At 39.6% G+C, this 18,416-nt stretch overlaps 1 protein-coding gene across 3 annotated transcripts in view; it reads right to left on the bottom strand.

Annotated features, from left to right (window-relative positions):
- Positions 1 to 12,834: 12,834 nt before the first annotated feature.
- NR2C1 (nuclear receptor subfamily 2 group C member 1) overlaps positions 12,835 to 18,416 on the bottom strand; it is a 52,866-nt gene continuing 47,284 nt past the window's right edge. For 2 of the 3 annotated variants that reach the window (XM_030819834.1, XM_030819833.1), the window contains 2 exons: positions 17,732 to 17,837; positions 14,451 to 14,955 (listed from right to left, as the gene is read on the bottom strand). In XM_030819834.1, coding sequence (XP_030675694.1) covers positions 14,781 to 14,955; positions 17,732 to 17,837 — 281 coding nt within the window. In that variant the 3' untranslated portion in view covers positions 14,451 to 14,780. Of the gene's footprint in view, positions 14,956 to 17,731; positions 17,838 to 18,416 lie in introns of all 3 variants that reach the window. The other variant, XM_030819832.1, reaches the window with a different exon arrangement.

Here is an 18,416-nt window from a genome sequence, read left to right as displayed (position 1 = left end):
TTCATTCTGTTAATGTGCCTCTCAACTTAAAATGGCATTACATTCTGACATGCCCATTGTAAAAAAAAAATGCACCGAGGCCAGGTGTGGGGTGGCTCACACTTGTAATCCCAGCACTTTGGGAGGCTGAGTCAGGCAGATTGCTTTGAGCTTAGAAGTTCAAGACCAGCCTGGGTAACAAAGTGAAACCCCATCTCTACAAAAAATTAAAAAAAAATGGCTGGGCATGGTAGCATGCACCTGTGAGGCTGAGGCTGGAGAATTGCTTGAACCTGGGAAGCAAAGGTTGTAGTGAGCCAAGGTCATGCCACTGCATTCCAGCCTGGGTGACAGAGTAAGACCCTGTCTCAAAAACAAAACAAAACAAAAAACCAAAAAAAAAAAAAATGCATTGTAAACACCAATAAACCCATCATAAAACAAAAAAATTGTAAGTCAAGTCATGATCAGTTGCAAACCATTTGTAGTACATTACACTGATTGATAGTTGTATGTTGAACCATCCTTGCATTCCAGGAATAAGTCAAGTCCCACTTGGCCATGGTGTATGATCCATTTTTTTTTTTTTTTTTTGTGAGACAGAATCTCACTCTGTTGCCCAGGCTGGAGTGTAGTGGTGCTATCTCAGCTTATTGCAACCTCTGCCTCCTGGATTCAAGCGATTCTCCTGCCTCAGCCTCCCAGGTAGCTGGGATTACAGGCGCTTGCTGCTATGCTTGGCTAATTTTTGTATTTTTAGTAGAGACAGGGTTTTGCCTTGTTGGCCAGGCTGGTCTTGAACTCCTGACCTCAGGTGATCTGCCTGCCTGAGCCTCCCAAAGTGCTGGGATTACAGGAGTGAGCTACCATGCCCAGCCATATAATCCTTTTAATGTGCTGTTGAATTCAGTTTGTGAGTATTTTTGTTGAGGATTTTTACATGAATACCCGTCAGGGATATCTATAGTTTTCTTGTAGTATCTGTTGTGGTTTTGGTATCAGGGTAATGCTGGCCTCATAAAATGAGTTTAGGCTGGGCGTGGTGGCTCACACCTCTAATTCTAACACTTCAGGAGGCTGAGGCGGGTGGATCACTTGAGTCCAGGAGTTTAAAACCAGCCTGGCCAATGTGACGAAACGGTGTCTGTACTAAAAATACAAAAATTAGCTGGGCCTGGTGGTGTGTGCCTATAATCCCAGCTACTCAGGAGGTTGAGACATGAGAACTGCTTGAGCCTGGGAGGCAGACGTTGCAGTGAGCTGAGATTCCACCATCACACTCTGGCCTGGATGACAGAGGCGAAACTCTGTCTCAAAAAAACAAGAGTTTAAAAGAGTTACCTTGGCCAGGTGCAGTGGCTTATGCTGTAATCCCAGCATTTCGGGAGGCCGAGGCAGGTAGATCACCTGAGGTCAAGAGTTCAAGACCAGCCTGGCCAACATGGTGAAACCCTGTCTCTACTAAAAATACAAAAATTTAGCCAGGTGTGGTGGTGGGTGCCTGTAACCCCAGCTACTCGGGAGGCTGAGGCAGGAGAATCGCTTGTACCTGGGAGGTGGTGGTTGGAGTGGAGGTTGCAGTGCGCTGATTGCACCATTGCACTCCAGTCTGGGCAACAAGAGTGAAACTCCATGTCAAAAAAAAACCAAAAGTGTTACTTTCTCTCTTTCTTCTTTTTTTTTTCTTTTCTAATGAGATGGGGTCTCACTATGTTGTCCAGCCTGGTCTCAAACTCCTGGGCTTAAGTGATCTTCCCACCTTGGCCTCCCAAAGTGCTGGGATTACAGATGTGAGCCACTGTGCCCAGCCAAGTGTTACCTTCTCTTTAATGTTTTGGAAGAATTTGAGAAGGATTGGTATTAACTTTTCAATTAATTCAAATGTTTGCTAGAATTCTCCTGTGAAGTATCTATTCCTTGGCTTTTCTTTGTTGGGAGGTTTCTGATTACTGATTTAATCTCCTTACTAGTTATGAATCTGTTCAGATGGTTTTTTTTCTTTATTTAAATTTTTGTTTGTTTGTTTTGAGACAGAGTCTCACTCTGTTGCCAGGCTGGAGTGCAGTGGTGCGATCTCAGCTCATTGCAGCCTCTGCCTCCTGGGTTCAAGTGATTCTCCTGCCTCAGCCTCCCGAGTAGCTGGACTATAGTCATGCGCCACCATGCCCAGCTAATTTTTATATTTTTAGTAGAGACAGGTTTTTACCATGTTGGCCAGGATGGTCTCGATTTCTTGACCTTGTGATCCACCCGCCTCAGCTTCCCAAAGTGCTGGGATTACAAGTGTGAGCCACCATGCCTGGCCTCTTTTTCTTTATTTTTATAGATGGGATCTCACTCTGTTGCCCAGGCTGGAGTGCAGTCATTCAGTCATAGCTCACTGAAGCCTCAAACTCCCAGCCTCAAGCAGTCCTCCCACCTTGGCCTCCCAAAGTGCTTGGATTACTGGTGTGAGCCACCGTGCCTGCCCTGTGTTTTCTATTTGTCAAAGTATTTTCCTTTTAATTTCTTCTTTGTGGCATTGGTTACTCAAGACTCTTTTGTTTATCACTGCTGCTTGGTTGGTTGGTATTAAAAAAATGTATTGTTTCATTTCCACATATTTGTGGATTTTCCAGTTTTTGTTTTGCTTTTTACTTCTTTTTCTTTTCTTTTCTTTTTTCTTTTTTTTTTTTTTTTTTGAGATGGTGTCTCGCTCTATTGCCCAGGCTGGAGTGCAGTGGCGTGATCTTGGCTCACTGCAACCTCCACCTCCCTGGTTCAAACGATTCTCCTGCCTCGGCCTCCCGAGTAGCTGGAACTACAGGCACACACCACCACACTTGGTTAATTTTTGTATTTTAGTAGAGACGGGGTTTTACTATGTTGGCCAGGCTGGTCTCGAACTGCTGACCTTGTGATCAGCCCACCTTGGCCTCCCAAAGTGCTGGGATTACAGGCATGAGCCACTGTAATCCCAGCCCTTTGCTTTTGATTTCTCACTTTATTCCACTGTAGTCAGGAAAGATACTTGGTATGATATCAATCTTCTTAAAATTTGTTAAACCTTGTTTTGTGACCTAATATGTGATCTATCACAGACAATGTTGCATGTATGCTTGACAAGAATGTGTATTGTCTCATTGTTAGGTGGAATGTTCTCTGTATGTCTGTTAGGTCCAATTGCTCTAGAGCATTGTTCAAGTCCTCTGTTTCCTTTTTGATATCCTGTCTGGTTGTTATATCCATTATTGAAGGTGGGGTTTTGAAAACTACTTTTATTGTGTTACTATTGCTTTTATTTCTCCTTAATTCTGTCAGTGTTTGCTTCCTATATTTGAGTGTTCTGATGTTAGGTGCATATTTAATTGTTATATCTTCCTAGTGGATTAACCCTTTTATCATTTGGTAATCCCTTTCTTTGTCTCTTGTGACAGTTTTTGACCTAAAAGTCTATTTTGTTTGATATAAGTGTGGCCACTCCTCTTTTTTTGTTACCATTTGCATTAAAAATCCTTTCTCTGTCTTTTCACTTTCAACCTATGTGTGTCCTTACATTTACCCTACGTAAATCTCTTATAGAGAGCATATAGTTGGATTCTGGTGGGTTTTTTTTTTTCTTTTGGTCCATTTAGCTACCCTGTCTTTTGATTGGGGAGTTTAATTCTTGTACATTTAAAGTAATTACTGATAGGGAAGGATTTACTACCGGCATTTTGTTAATTGTTTTCTGTATTTTTTTGCTGTCGTTTTGTGTCTCTCTTTCCTCTCTTGCCACCTTCCCTTGTGTTTCATTGGGTTTTTGGTAGCAATTTGCCATTCCTTTTTCATTTTCTTTTGTGTATCTTTTTTTTTTTTTTGAGACGGAGTCTTGCTCTGTCGCCCAGGCTGGAGTGCAGTGGCGCAATCTCGGCTCACTGCAAGCTCCGCCTCCCGGGTTCACGCCATTCTTCTGCCTCAGCCTCTCTGAGTAGCTGGGACTACAGGCGCCCGCCACCATGCCCGGCTAATTTTTTTGTATTTTTAGTAGAGACGGGGTTTCACCGTGGTCTCGATCTCCTGACCTCGTGATCCACCCGCCTCGGCCTCCCAAAGTGCTGGGATTACAAGCATGAGCCACCGCGCCCGGCCTTGTGTATCTTTTATAGGTATTTTCTTAATGGTTATGTTGTCCCTAGCTTTTTTTTTTTTTTTTTTTTTTTTTCAAACTGAGGCGGGGTTTTAATATGTTGCCCAGGCTGGTCACATGCTCCTGGGCTCATGTGATCCTCCCATCTTAGCCTCCCAAGTAGCTGGGGTTATAGGCACATGCCACTGCACCTGGTGTCTCTAGCATTTTTAAAGTATAATATGTATTTATAGATTTAAATGTTCGATATGTTTCATCCCATTGCAGTTATTATTCTTATCAGTTACCAAATTGTTTTATCTTTGGTTAGTAGAGACCTCTTCAGGTTGGTTCCTGAGTTTCTGAGACACAATCTAGTCATCTTTGATAGTTTTATTATCATTATTTTATTTTTGGTGTGACAAGATGTTCCCAGCTCATCTTATACATTTCCTACCCTGGACCTGCAATCAGTCTTTCTTCTGGGGAGCCCTACTCCACGGTTTATGGTTGCTTAAATCTCAACTCTGTCACTGTATTAGTACCCTCTCACGCTGCTAATAAAGGCATAACTGATACTGGGTAATTTATAAAGGAAAGAGGTTTAATTGACTCCCAGTTCAGCATGGCTGGGGAGGCCTCAGGAAACTTACAATCAGGGTAGAAGGGGAAGCAAAATCATCCTTCTTCTCATGGTGGCAGAAACGAGAAGTGCAGAGGGAAAGGGAGAAAAGCCCCTTATAAAACCATCAGATCTCATGATAACTCACCCACTATTATGAGAACAGCATGAGGGTAACTGCTCCCATAATTAAAGCATCCTTTCCACAACATGTGGGGATTACAGGATTACAATTCAAGATGAGATTTGGGTGGGGACAAAGCCAAACCCTATCAATCACTAATTAGCTATATTGAGCAAGTTGCTTACGCCTTAGTTTACTCATTTGTAAAATGGGGTTAATAATATTACCCACCTCATGAGATCACTGTAGGCATTAAATAAGGCACATAAAAAACTTAACACAGTGCCTGGTGTATCATAAGTACTCAATAAAGGTTAGTTTGATAAATTACTTCTAAATAACAATAGAGACATATGTCTTCTTGAGCAAATTTTTCACAGAACATTCTGACTTCCTGTTCTAATTTTCATCAGTTGTCTTTAGGCCTCATGCATGAATGGATGATCATTGTGGGATTTCTTTTCATTGTGTTTCTAAATAAATGAGTCTTATTTTATCTTGGATCCTGCATATTTTTCTTTCTTAGAATTCTCTCATTTAGGGTTGCTTGTTTTTTTTTGTTTGTTTTGGTAAAGCACATTTTTGAGACTTTTTTCAAAAATGCATGTAGGAGATAACATTTCCCTTGATTGATCCTTTACCTGGTCATAAAACCCTAGGTTCAAGATAGTTTCCTCACAGAACTCTGAAAGCGTTCCTCCATTGTCCTCTAATATCTAACATTTAGATGGGTGTGGTGGTGCATGCCCATAGTCCCAGCCGCTTGGGAGGCTGAGGCAGGAGGATTGCTACAGCCCAGGAGTTTGAGGCTGCAGTGAGCTATGGTCGTGGCCACTGCACTCCAGCCTGGGTGTCAGAGTGAGACCCTGTCTCAAACAAAACCCCAAAACCTCTAACATAGTTGATGAGAATCCTGCTGCCAATCTGATACAAATTTGTTAAAAACCTGTTTTTCAATCTTTTGAAGTTTTTCAGATTTTTCTATTTGTCTTTAAAATTCTGAAATTCCATGAAAATTTATCTAGGGCTATTGTAGTTGATGTTTGTTGGAATTCAGCATCATCTTTGAATTTGGAGATGTGCCATTTTTAGCAGTAGAAATTGTTTTAAATAATTTTTCCCCTACATTTTCTGTTACTTCTTTCCGAAATCTGGGTATTAGGTGAACATTGGCCCTTCTGGATTGATCCCCTATATCTTTTTAATGTTACCTGTATATTTTGTTTTTTTCTGCGTATTTTCCATTTTGATCTTTGTGCTTTACATTCTGAACCATTTCTTGGCATTTATGTACCAGTTCACTAATTTGTTCCTTGTCTGGGTCCAGTCCATCAGTCCTGATATAGATTTTTTCAACATGATTTTCAGTTTAAAGAATGCTTACAAATAAAGAAAGAAAGAACTCTTTAATCTCTCTTCCTTTTTTTTTTTTTTTTTTTTTTTTTTTTTTTTTTGAGACAGGGTCTCACTCTGTTGCCCAGGCTGGAGTGCAGTGGCGCGATCTTGGCTTGCTGCAACTCCGCCTCCCAGGTTCAAGTGATTCTCCTGCCTCAGCCTCCCAAGTAGCTAAGACTACAGGCATGCGCCACCACACCCAGCTAATTTTTGTATTTTTAGTAGAGACAGGGTTTCACCATGTTGGTCAGGCTGGTCTTGAACTCCTGACCTTGTGATCCGCCTGCCTCAGCCTCCCAAAGTGTTAGGATTACAGGTGTGAGCCACTGTGCCCGGCCGGTCTCTCTTCTTTTTCATAGTATCCTGCTCTGATTTTTTTTTGTCATTAACTTGATATCAACATTGTTATTATAGAACAAACTAAAGTTAAAGAGATATACAGAATTCAGTTGGATAATACTGACATGTTCATGTGAACAAGCATTGCCAGAAACCTTAATTCTTTCTTCAATGATCTTAGCTTCAATTTAACTCATCCATTTTGAACATTTTCCCTCTTAAATTTAGTACATTGAACATATGTACCTCACTGAAGAAATCATATAGTTCCATTTTCTGAACTGATTTCCCACTCCTAGCAACAACTACTTCCAACCCTTTTAGCTTATTTTGTTATTCCCTACCATATTTCTAAATTACATGCTTATAATATTTCTAGATTTTTTCCAACTTTAGGCATTATTTGTTGACTTCTCAACATAGGTGAGGACTTTTAGGGCTTTCACACACTCCCCTCCTCACACCTAGCCCCCCCCCACTTCCTGTTCCATTTTTCATATATAGTTTACTAAATTTTCTGTTACATATCCATGTAAGGACAATTTAGTGTTTACAACTTTTCAAGGGCTTACTCCCCTCCCTTGGATACAGGGAATTGTGGAGGAGATCTGGAGATCTAACAGCACCTCATTTTTTCCACATAAGGATTTATTTTTCTATCAAATATTGCAGAATATACAAAAGTGCCTATTTGATCTTAAGAATCTACAGTCAGCTTAATAAGTAGAATAGTATCAGAGATTGAAGTTTTCAAAAAAGGGCTGAAAAAACAGCTTTGATTCCCTAAACTCTTCCAGAATCTTGCCACTTTCCTGTCAAAGGGCATAGTTTATCTTCCCTTGAATGCCGGTGGGATTTATTTATTGCATCAATAAATAAAATGACATGGAAAGCAGTGTTGCTTGGTTTCTGACGGTAGGTTAGAAAAGACCATCTGGCTTTTCCCTGGCACTTCCTCTCTCAACACTTCCTGCAGCAGCCACATGGAAATTACCCTTCATTGCCCACAAAATGGAGTCCAGTCTGTAGCTGAGTAGTTTTCTTAGCCATCTCCTGCCCATACAAGTTTGAAGGTCAAAGATGATACCCTCCTGCCTTTTTTTTTTTTTTTTTTCAAATTTTAGAGAGGGTCTCACTCTGTCACCTAGGCTGGACTGCAGTGGCACCATCATAGCTCACTGCATCCACCAACTCCTGGGCTCAAGCCATCTTCCCATCTCAGCCTCCAGACTAGCTAGGGCAGCCATGCACCACCATGCCCAGCTTAAGATGTTACAATCCTTTAAACTTCTTATGATTTCTTATGTATCACTTTGTAAACAATTCCATAAGATGAAAACCACCCCCGACCTCCCAGGCCCCAATCTTGTCCAGGTAAGCCTTCTCTACCTGGGTTTCCAAGTGAGGCTGCTGAGATGCAATATTTTTTCCCCCCAAGTGAGGGAAACATTTCTAGTATTTCTGGTTCCATATGCTCTTCCAGAAGCTTGCCACTTCATCATCAGGAGGTGGAGTCTATTTCCCCTCCTTTTCCATCAGCACAGACCTTTGTGACTTCTTCAATGAGTGGAATGCAGCAGAAGACACTGAATTAGTGTTTTTTTCATTTTTTTTTGAGACGTAGTCTCGCTCTGTCACCCAAGCTGGCGTGCAGTGGTGCAATCTTGGCTTACTGCAACCTCCACTTCCCAGGCTCAAGCGATTCTACCACCTCAGCCTCCTGAGTAGCTGGGACTGCAGGCACGTGCCACCAGGCCTGGCTTTTTTTTTTTTTTTTTTTTTTTTTTGTAGAGACAGGGTTTTGCCATGTTGTCCAGTCTGATCTTGAACTCTTGAGCTCAGGCAATCTGCCCGCCTTGGCCGAAGTGCTGGAATTACAGGCATGAGCCTGCATCCCCTGCCTGACACTGGATGAATTCTACTGCCAGGCAAGAAATGGTAACAGAGCTCCCACGTGGTCTTCTCAACCCTTGTTCTTGGAACCTAGCCTCCAGGTTGTGAGGAAAGGAAACAGGACTAGGTATGTGTTCTGGCTTCAGCTCCACCTGAAGTCCCAGCAAACAGTCACTATCAACTTCTAGACATGTGAGTGAATGATTACATAGATTCCAACCTCACTATTTGAGCTGACCTAGCTGTGGCTGAAAGGAGCAGAGACAAGCTGTCTCTCCCAAGTTCTGTCCATGTTGCATATTCATGAACACAATATATGTTGTTTTAAACCATTACGTTTTAGGGTGGCTTGTTTAAAAGCAAATAGAACTCTGTCAATACTTTTCAAGCCCCTTGTATTCGCTGTTTTTATCCTCTTCCTACCCCTTCAGAAGTAACTAGTATTCTAATTTAGTATTAAAATTTCCTTTGCTTTCACAAAATTAGCTTTCCCACATAAATACCTCTCAACAATGTATTTGCCTGTTTTCAGTAAACCAGTTAAATTATGGTTTTGTATACTTTTGGGCTTTTTTCATACAACATTGTATCTTGGGGATTAGCCCATGTTTACAGTTTATTCCTTTTTTAGTGTTGTATTCTATTGGGTGATTATACCACAATTAACTTATCCATTCTCCTGTCAATGGATATTTGAACAGTTTTCCTTTTTTGCTCTTACAATGCTGAGATGAATATTTTTGTATGCCCCCTGGTACATGTGTTTCTCTAGGATAATTTCATGCATGTTCAACTTTCTATTTAATGCAAAATCTTTCCTGAATTTATTGTACCGACACTCCCTCCATCAACACCCATAGTTTTACTCCACATACTCTACGTTTGGTTTCACCAGACTAAAATTTTATCATTCTGGTGGGTGTGTATTTACTTCCAAAATACTTTCAGCAAATCCTTCTTCTTCCCCTCCAGAGATGTCACAGTACAAGAGCATTTTGGAGGATCTGTGGTACAAATCAGATTGCTTTGCAGCTGTCCACAACTGCAGGATAAAAAGTCCTTCTCAGGTTTGCTAGGAGCATCACTACTAATCTATTTTTAGCTTTCAAAAAGTTGTGGTTATCATTTATTTGTCCCATTTTTTTGTCTTTGTAAGATGCATTAAAAAACAAACAAAAACCATAAAGCAAACCAGGTGTGGCAGTTCACACCTGTAGCCCAGCTAATCCGGAGGCTGGGAGACTAATCAGGAGGCTGAGGTGGGAGCATAGCTTGAGGCCGGCAGTTCCACCCTGGCCAACACATTGAGACTTGGTGTCTAAAACAAATAAAAACAACCCATAAACCTTTAGCTGTTTTAATGCAGTTTTAGAAGGAACTTAGGGTTAAATGTATGCATTCAAGGCATCTTTCACCAGGCATTAATTTTTTAATTTTAGTACATTTTTTCTAAATGTTTTTTGGCTTTTCAAATCTACTTGGTTATTTTTGCTGCTCCTGTTTCTTGTTTACTTTTAGATTCAATTTTTTTTCTCCTTAAAACATATCATATAGTTACATTCTGCATGTGACAATTTTAATACCTAATATTGTCTTTGAGGGTCTTTATGTATTGCTTATTTCCTTGTGAGTTTGATAATTTTGTGTACTCATATTTGGTTGAGCCTAATCTGTGAGAATATCAAGATTTTAAATTAAGGGTTGGTAAACTATACTCCAAGAGCCAAATCCAGTCCATTGCCTGTTTTTGTATATGTTTTATTGGACCACAGGTATGCCCACTCATTTATGTTGTGTATAGTTACTTTAGCACTTTTTGAGTCGTTTTAACAGCCATTGCATGGCCTATGAAGCCAAAAATATTTCCTTTCTCAACTTCTGATCTCAATTATGAATATTTTCTCCAGAAAAGATTTACACTTGCTTCTGCCACGACACAGGGGATACTACTGACCTGAAACAACCTTAGCCTTCTTTAGGAAGTTATCTCAATTTGGTGAACTCAGCTAATAGATCAAAGGCCTTCAGAGTATCTGTTCCTCTATACTGCTAAAAGTAGCAGTCGTCTTCTTTGACTATATTGTGATTTCAAGATGCTGTATCTTTTAAAATTTATAATGGTGGATCATTTCCACCCACAGACAGGCGTCCTTTTGTGGAACTTTTCTTACATTATTTAATAATTTCCTTTTCTGAAGTCTTTTCTATTTTCCCTTTCTTAAGCTCTTAGTGTTGAAAGTGTTAAGACCTTCGCCGGGCACGGTGGCTCACACCTATAATCCCAGCACTTTGGGAGGCCGAGGTGGGCAGATCACTTGAGGTCAGGAGTTTGAGACCAGCCTGGCCAACATGGTGAAGTCCTGTCTCTACGAAAAACAAAAAGAAATTAGCCGGGTGTGGTGGTGTGTGCCTGTAATCCCAGCTACTGGGGAGGCTGAGGCAGAATTGCTTGAAGCTGGGAGGTGGAGTCTGCAGTGAGCCGAGATCGCACCACTGCACTCCAGCCTAGGCAACACAGACTCAACCCCCCCGCCCCCTGCCAAAAAAAAAAGACCTTGTTTGATTCTCTAATTTTATAATTTCTATCCTATTTTCTATTCCTTTGTCTTTTGGGTTTATTTTCCGGGTGAATTCCTCAATTTTATCTCCCAATCCTTCTAATGAATTGCCTTGACTATCGTTTTTAATTTCTAGGGGCAATTCCTTGCTCCAAATTTTTTTTGGGAAAATTCTGTTCTCCTTTTATGGATACATCTGGTTTCTCTCAAGATATTAATTATATTTGGGGAATATTTTTCTGATCTTTGCGTTTTTTATCTGCTCCCCACCCCTCCTGTCTGGTCTCTCATGTAGAGATTTTCCTCAAGTATCTGGCTATCCTGGGCTGTAAGTTCACATTTAATAATAGGGCACTAAAGAGCTGAATGGAAACCCAATACATACACACATGACTTGGTAATTGGAGTGCTTCATTGAAGAGTGATAAGGTGGCAAACAGGCTTTATTTATTTTTTATCATTAAGGGATAACCAAAATGGAGATCTTTTCTCTGGGGCCATTTAGCTTCTCCAAAGAAAAAAAACCTGGCAGAGAAAACTGTACTTGATTGCCAGTATCCTGGGAAAAGGGTAGGAAGCCTACATATCAACCAAATGCAGACTTTTTTTTTTTTTTTGAAACAGAGTCTCGCTCTGTTGTTGCCCAGGCTGGAGTGCAGTGGTGCAATCTTGGCTCACTGCAACCTCTGCCTCCTGGGTTCAAGCAATTCTCCTGCCTCAGCCTCCTGAGTAGCTGGGATTACAGGCGTGTGCCACCATGCCCGGCTAGTTTTTGTATTTTTAGGAGAGATGGGGTTTCACCATGTTGGTCAGGCTGGTCTTGAACTCGTGACCTTGTGATCCACCCACCTTGACCTCCCAAAGTGCTGGGATTACAGGCGTGAGCCAACGCTCCCAGCCTCCAAATGCGGATTTTCACTTCCTCCACATTTTCAACCCTGTATCTTATTCACACCTTCTGTCATCCCTGGTATCCTGTAAGTCCTATGCTCTTCCAGTTCAGTTTCTCAGAAGAATTATCTCTGGCCTCCTCCTGCTTGAAAAGGGAGGAGAGAAAGTGGCCACCTTTTTTTTTTTTTTTGTAGAGATGAGGTTTCACTACATTACACAGGGTAGTCTCGAACTCCTGGACTCAAGCAATCTGCCTCGCTCGGCCTCCCAAAGTGCTGGGACTACAGGCATGAGCCACCGTGCCTGGCCTCCACCCAACTTAAGTAGGGCTGGGGAAAGACAGTCTAATTATTCTGTATCCAGACTTGCAACCAATCTATTTTTTTTTATGTCTCAAGCATCATCTCTGCATCTGAGCACTGGCTCCTTCAAGGTACTGAGCATCTTGTCTGGTATCCTGGCTTCTTTCTCATTGCATTGCCATTTGCAGTCACTCAGTTAAAGCTTCTTTAGTTCTGGTTCTACTAAATCAGTCATTCTTTCTCTATTTGCATTTTGTTTTCCAAAAATTTACTTTACTCTATCCTTTGATTTCTTCTCTCCTGTTCCATTTGTCATCGTGTAGTTATATTTTATGGACATTTTACTGAGATTTCAGGAAAGAAAACAAAAGCTAATCTGCAGTATTCAGCTGGGAGTCTTCAAATTGAATTGTAAATAATCCTAAAATATAGGACATAGAAATGTTTCCATGTTTTTCTCTTCCTGGAAGTACTTTAATTAAAATCACCCCACCTAAGAGTCATCTATTGTATCAGTGGCGATCTTAATATAGCAGATCTATACTTGCTATAGATGAAACCACAACGGAACAAACGAAGGATAAGCAATCACTGAAAAGGAAAATGAATAATATATTTACAAATATATTGGTAAGACACAGAAATTTGTAATGCATGTCACATTTTAATATAGTTTTAAAAAGTCTTCCAAATATAGTAACAAATTTAATCAGAAAAAACACCTGAAACATCTTAACTATTAGTACATTATTTTAAAGGATTATTTCCCTGATTCCTTGGCTTACTAAATTGTATTTATAAAGGTATAAACTACTGATTTTTCCATTTGAGTATTATACTAAATGTAATTTCTTTAGCTGAGAATTATAAATAAAATTGTTGACTAAGATCATGTTTTAAATAGGGAAAAAAGTTTTCCCTTAGTAAACTGGTAAAGACTGTAAGTTGATATTTTCAAACTTTTGATTACTATAAAGTAGTAAGCAATAAAATCCACATCCCCACAATAACTTCAGCTTTTCTTCTACTGCAAAAATCTTTACAAAAAATGTACTCTGAGTGCATTATCCGTGTTTACTTTAAAAATCAACAAACATACCAAAATAATTCATCAAGAAATCAAAGCAAAGAAACAGTTATATCAGGTTTGCTAAAAGAATAAATTACTGTGGAAGACATCCGAGGAGTCTAAAATGAATTTGTTGTAGCAGTAACAAGGCTTCAGGCTGATTCTTACACTGTTGTTAAAGCAGCCCTCCCATGCTTTACAGTGAAAAAAATCAGTGAATATTTATTTTAAAAAATTATCAATAGCTTCAAATAATGTTTAAACTTGCCTTGAGAACATGTACTGGCTATGATAAATCCATTATTTGACAAATTGGGTGAGTTTTTTTAGTGATCTAAAAGAAATTGGCTAAAACCCATACATGACAGGTTTGGGAAGCTCTAACTCAGCTCAGAAAAGTGGGAGAGAGATCAGATCCTTTTTATGGAATGAAAGAGCAACAATTTAAATATCTTTTTTGAAACAGTGAAACATTTTGGGCTCAATTAGTCTTTACTACTTACTTTCTTTTTACAGAGACGAGGTCTTGCTATATTGCCCAGGCTGGTCTCAAACTCCTGAGCTCAAGCAATCTGCCTGCCTCAACCTCCCAAAGTGCTGGGATTATAGGCATGAGCCACCACACCTGGCTAGTCTCTATTACTTTCAAAGACAGCAGTAGGCCAGGCACGGTGGCACGCGCCTGTAATCCCAGTACTTTGGGAGGCTGAGGCAGGATCACTTGAGCCTAGGAGTTTGAGACCAGCCTGGGCAACATAGTGAAACCCACCTCTATAAATGAAAACAAAAACAAAAACATGAGCAGTAAGTTAAAAATATTAAAATATCAACACTAGCTTATTCTCAAAAACAATTTTCTGCTATATAAAGTGCTTGTAACTAATAATATACATTAAAAATGTCAACTCTTAAGATCATGAATGGCCTATCTCACTGCCAGCAATGAGAGTGGTATATGCTAAGGGACACCATGATAGTTACAGAAGACAAAAAATATATATTCAATTATTTCCTATAGTTCTAATACTGTCATTATACCAGTAAGCATAAAATAATCTTATTTTGATACGGTAATTAAACAAAAATTATTATGGCAGAGTAAAATGCAAGGAACTAACTCCTCCTTAGGTATTTCTGACCATTAAGTATTTTTACTAGTTTGTAATGAAGTTAAATATGACTAGAACACAATTCAGAAAAAAGAGACTAATTTATTTGTTTTATAAAATAGAATGAGTGCTTAGATAATCAAGAGGTGACAGCTTCAGGTATCATCTTCACCAAGAATAAATTTGTAGTGTTTCATATTCATTTAAAGGAATCAGGAAGAAAAACTGATTTAATTTCTGCTGCCTGCCCAGTCACTTCAAGAATTCTTAAGGAAGCTAAAATAAAAATACCTTGGATTCTGGTTACTTTCTAAAGTAAAAATTTCCAGATGCCCCAAAAGCAATGAGTTCAATTTGGTGTCTCATGTTCTGGCAAAGAACAGTTAAGTTTACAGCACTGCAGTCGCAGCTTTCAAATGCTGTGACCAATTATTTGAGAATTATAATCTGCAGGCTCCATTTTCAAAATATGTGGGATAACACTGTCAATTCGTATGTTGCCAATGAGACCTTTGAAAAACAATTCTTCAGTGATGGTAGCATTCATTAGTCTTAAAGCTGGCAATCTGAGTAGTAGTCTGGATAACCTAAAAAAAGAAAGAAAAAAGGGAGAGGAACAAGGTTGTAAACCAGAAAGAAATTTAGTAGAAAAATATGAGTAATCTCTGCATGTGGCCTAATTTAATAAAGATATCATTTTCAAAAGTTAAAATCAAAACTTTAGTATTCTCAAGCCTTAGAACATATGGCAATTACCTGGGTATTAATGCAGTCTGACAGACTCCACAGGGGAAAGCCCTGCTCTTAATGCTACACTGTACTGCCTCCGCTTGGCTGTTAAGGACCATGGAACTGAGTTGTTAAACCATGCATCAAGTTATACAATTTTTTTTTTTTTTTTTTTTTTTTTGAGAGAGGGCCTTGGTCTGCTGCCCAAACTGGAGTGCAGTGGTGTGAGCTCACTGCAGCCTCAATTCCTTGGACTCAAGTGATCCTTCCCACCTCAGCCTCCCAAGTAGCTGTGGCTACAGGAGTATGCCACTATACCTGGCTAATTGTGTTTTTTTTTTGTAGAGACAGGGTCTCACTATGTTGCCCAGGCTGGTCTCACACTCTTGGGCTCAAGCAATCCTCCTGCCTTGGCTTCCCAAAGTACTGAGATTATAAGCGTGAGCCATTGTGCCGGGCCAAGTTATACATTTAAGAATGGCAGCTGGGTGCCAGTGGCTCACCTCTAGGAGGCTGAGGTGGGCAGATCACTTGAGGTCAGGAGTTCGAGACCAGCCTGGCCAACATGGTGAAACCTCATCTCTACTAAAAAAATAAAATAAAAAAATAAAATAAAATAAAATAAAATAAGCTGGGCATGACCAGCCTGGCCAACATGGTAAACCTTGTTTCTACTAAAAATACAAAAAATAATTAGCCAGGCATGGTGGCACGTGCCTATAACCCCAGCCACTTGGGAGGCTGAGAGGCAAGAGAATCATGAGAATCGCTTGAACCTAGAAGGCGGAGGTTGCAGTGAGTCGAGATCATGCCACTGCACTCCAGCCTGGGTGACAGACCAATATTCTATCTAAAAAAGAAAAGAAAAGAAAAGAAAAAGAATGGCTTAGCAACTCATTTCAGGTTTTAAAAATGGCAGTGTTTTGTGTTATCAGGACATAAGACATTTTCTTGGTTTTGCTCTGCAAAAAACTACTGAAGTAGGCAATAGTTGCTATTACTGGGAAAAGCACAGAATGTGGAATCAAGACCGCTGGGTTCAAATCTTGATTGAACTGCCCACTACATATATAAATGTGTGCTTGCCACTTACTGTCTCTCACAGTGCTGTTGTGAGGATGAATGAAATGATCTCTGCCAGTTTCTGTACCAGGTAGTGAGGTTCCTTAGGGTAAGACCCTATCTTGTGTCAAAGTGCCTTGTAAGTTGAAAACTACTATCCAAGCATAATGTATTATTTTTAAGTAACCAAAAATGTAAAAAACTGAGAAAGTTTTTCCTTTGCAGTCACAAAGGAAAAAAATTTAAATACTGTATTTATTTGTATAATGAGGCATAGAGTAACTTTTAAAACTTAAAGATGCTGAAAAACAACCACAACAAAACCACCTTTCCAAAAAGACTGTGGTGGGTTTATCCTTCTGTCCTAACGCCTTGCACTCTAACACCTCAGACCAAATTAGACCAGCAGCCCCCAGGATTATCTTCCTGGAGTTGTGTGCTCTACTCCTCAAATTACTCAGCATCCACATCAAATTACTCAGCTTTTACAGAACTGGTAGAAATCAGAATAGGAAAACGAGTTAGATAAAGTAAGGCTGATATTTGAGATGAGACTGGCTTATAAATCTACTTTAATATATGTAAAAAATTATTATATGTAAAAATGTTATTTTACTAGTTTGAAGTATGCTAAACTAATAAAATGTTTTATTATAAGCAAACACACTTATATAGCCCTTACTATATCATAGGCACAGTCCTAAGCACTGTACATATATTAACTGATTTAATCCTTAAAATAATTGTAAAAAGTGGATACTATTATTATCTCCATTTATAGGTGAGGAAACATGCCCAAGGTTATGAAGCCAGCAAGTGCAGGCGTCAGAATTCAAATCCAGGTACTCTGGCTCTATAACCAGGTGATTAACTCCTCGGCTATAATGTCCCTCTTTAAAGAAAGTGGCTCTTATAAAAAAAGAATTTTTCTCAAAGAACACTGGCGAGAAATAGCTTGGAGCGAATTTCATAAACCATGTTTCAAAATTAATTATAAAACAATTAATGGTAGTTGATTTTTTTTTAATTATTATTTTTTAGACAGGGTCTTGCTCTGTCACCCAGACTGGAGTGTAGCAGTATGATCACAGCTCACTGCAGTCTCACCTCAGCTTCCTGAGTAGCTGGGACTTCAGGCATGTGCCACCACGCCGGGCTAATTTTTGTATTTTTTGTAGAAACAGGGTTTCACCATGTTGTCCAGGCTGGTCTCTTGATTATTTTTTATCCTCCTTTTACTAACAGAATTCATTATTTTATCCAAAGAAAAAGAGTTTGGATTTTGGAGTCAGACTACCTGGGTTCACAGTCAGGTGCTATCATTTACTGTGTGACCCTGAGCAAAGTTAACCTCTCTGTGCTGAAGTCTCCTCTTATATAAAATGTAAGAACTGGATGAAATATTTTATGTAACGTACTTGCAACAATGCAATACTGCTTTTTATAGCATTAGTATTTCAAGGTAAAGGTTGCCTAAAACATTTAATTATTCTGAGAGTAGAAATAATGAGATAACAGATCCACAAAAGGTTTTTCAATTGTTTTAATTATATAGAATTTAACTCTACATACCTGTAGGTGTCATCTGGATATGTTTTGGTTATATAATCTTGGAATTCCACATAAGCCTTTTCCTGAAATTTCTCTATCTGTTCCATGTTTTCTAGGCCTGGATGATCTGAAACATTAAAGAAAACATTGGTACCCTAGTTCTGAATGTTCATTTAAGACGGAGTGGATACGAAAAGAGACAGAAAGAACAGTCAAAACAGAAGCCCCATCATAAAATGTGTGGCTCAGGCCGGGCGTGGTGGCTCACGCCTGTAATCCTAGCACTTTGGGAGGCTGAGGAGGGTGAATCATCTGAGGTCAGGAGTTCAAGACCAGCCTGACCAACATGGAGAAACCCCGTCTCTACTAAAAATACAAAATTAGCCAGGTGTGGTGGCACATGCCTGTAATCCCAGCTACTCAGGAGGCTGAGGCAGGAGAATCACTTAAACCTGGGAGGCGGAGGTTGTGGTGAGCTGAGACAGTGCCATTGCACTCCAGCCTGGGCAACAACAGTGAAACTCTGTCTTAAAAAAAAAAAAAAAAAAAAGTATGGCTCATTCATTCCACAAATATTGATTGAGCCCACCTACTATATACCAAGCACTATATTTTACATATTTAAAATTATTTTTTATCTCATATACATATGCTAACAACTAATAAAAAATAAGTCAGTGTTACCAAAATAAACAGCTTTCTCTCC

This window comes from Nomascus leucogenys, chromosome 10 (assembly GCF_006542625.1).
Source record: "Nomascus leucogenys isolate Asia chromosome 10, Asia_NLE_v1, whole genome shotgun sequence".
NCBI classification, from domain to species: domain Eukaryota; kingdom Metazoa; phylum Chordata; class Mammalia; order Primates; family Hylobatidae; genus Nomascus; species Nomascus leucogenys.
The sequence above is the reverse complement of the archived record's forward strand: the minus strand, read 5'-3'. Positions and strand labels throughout refer to the sequence as shown.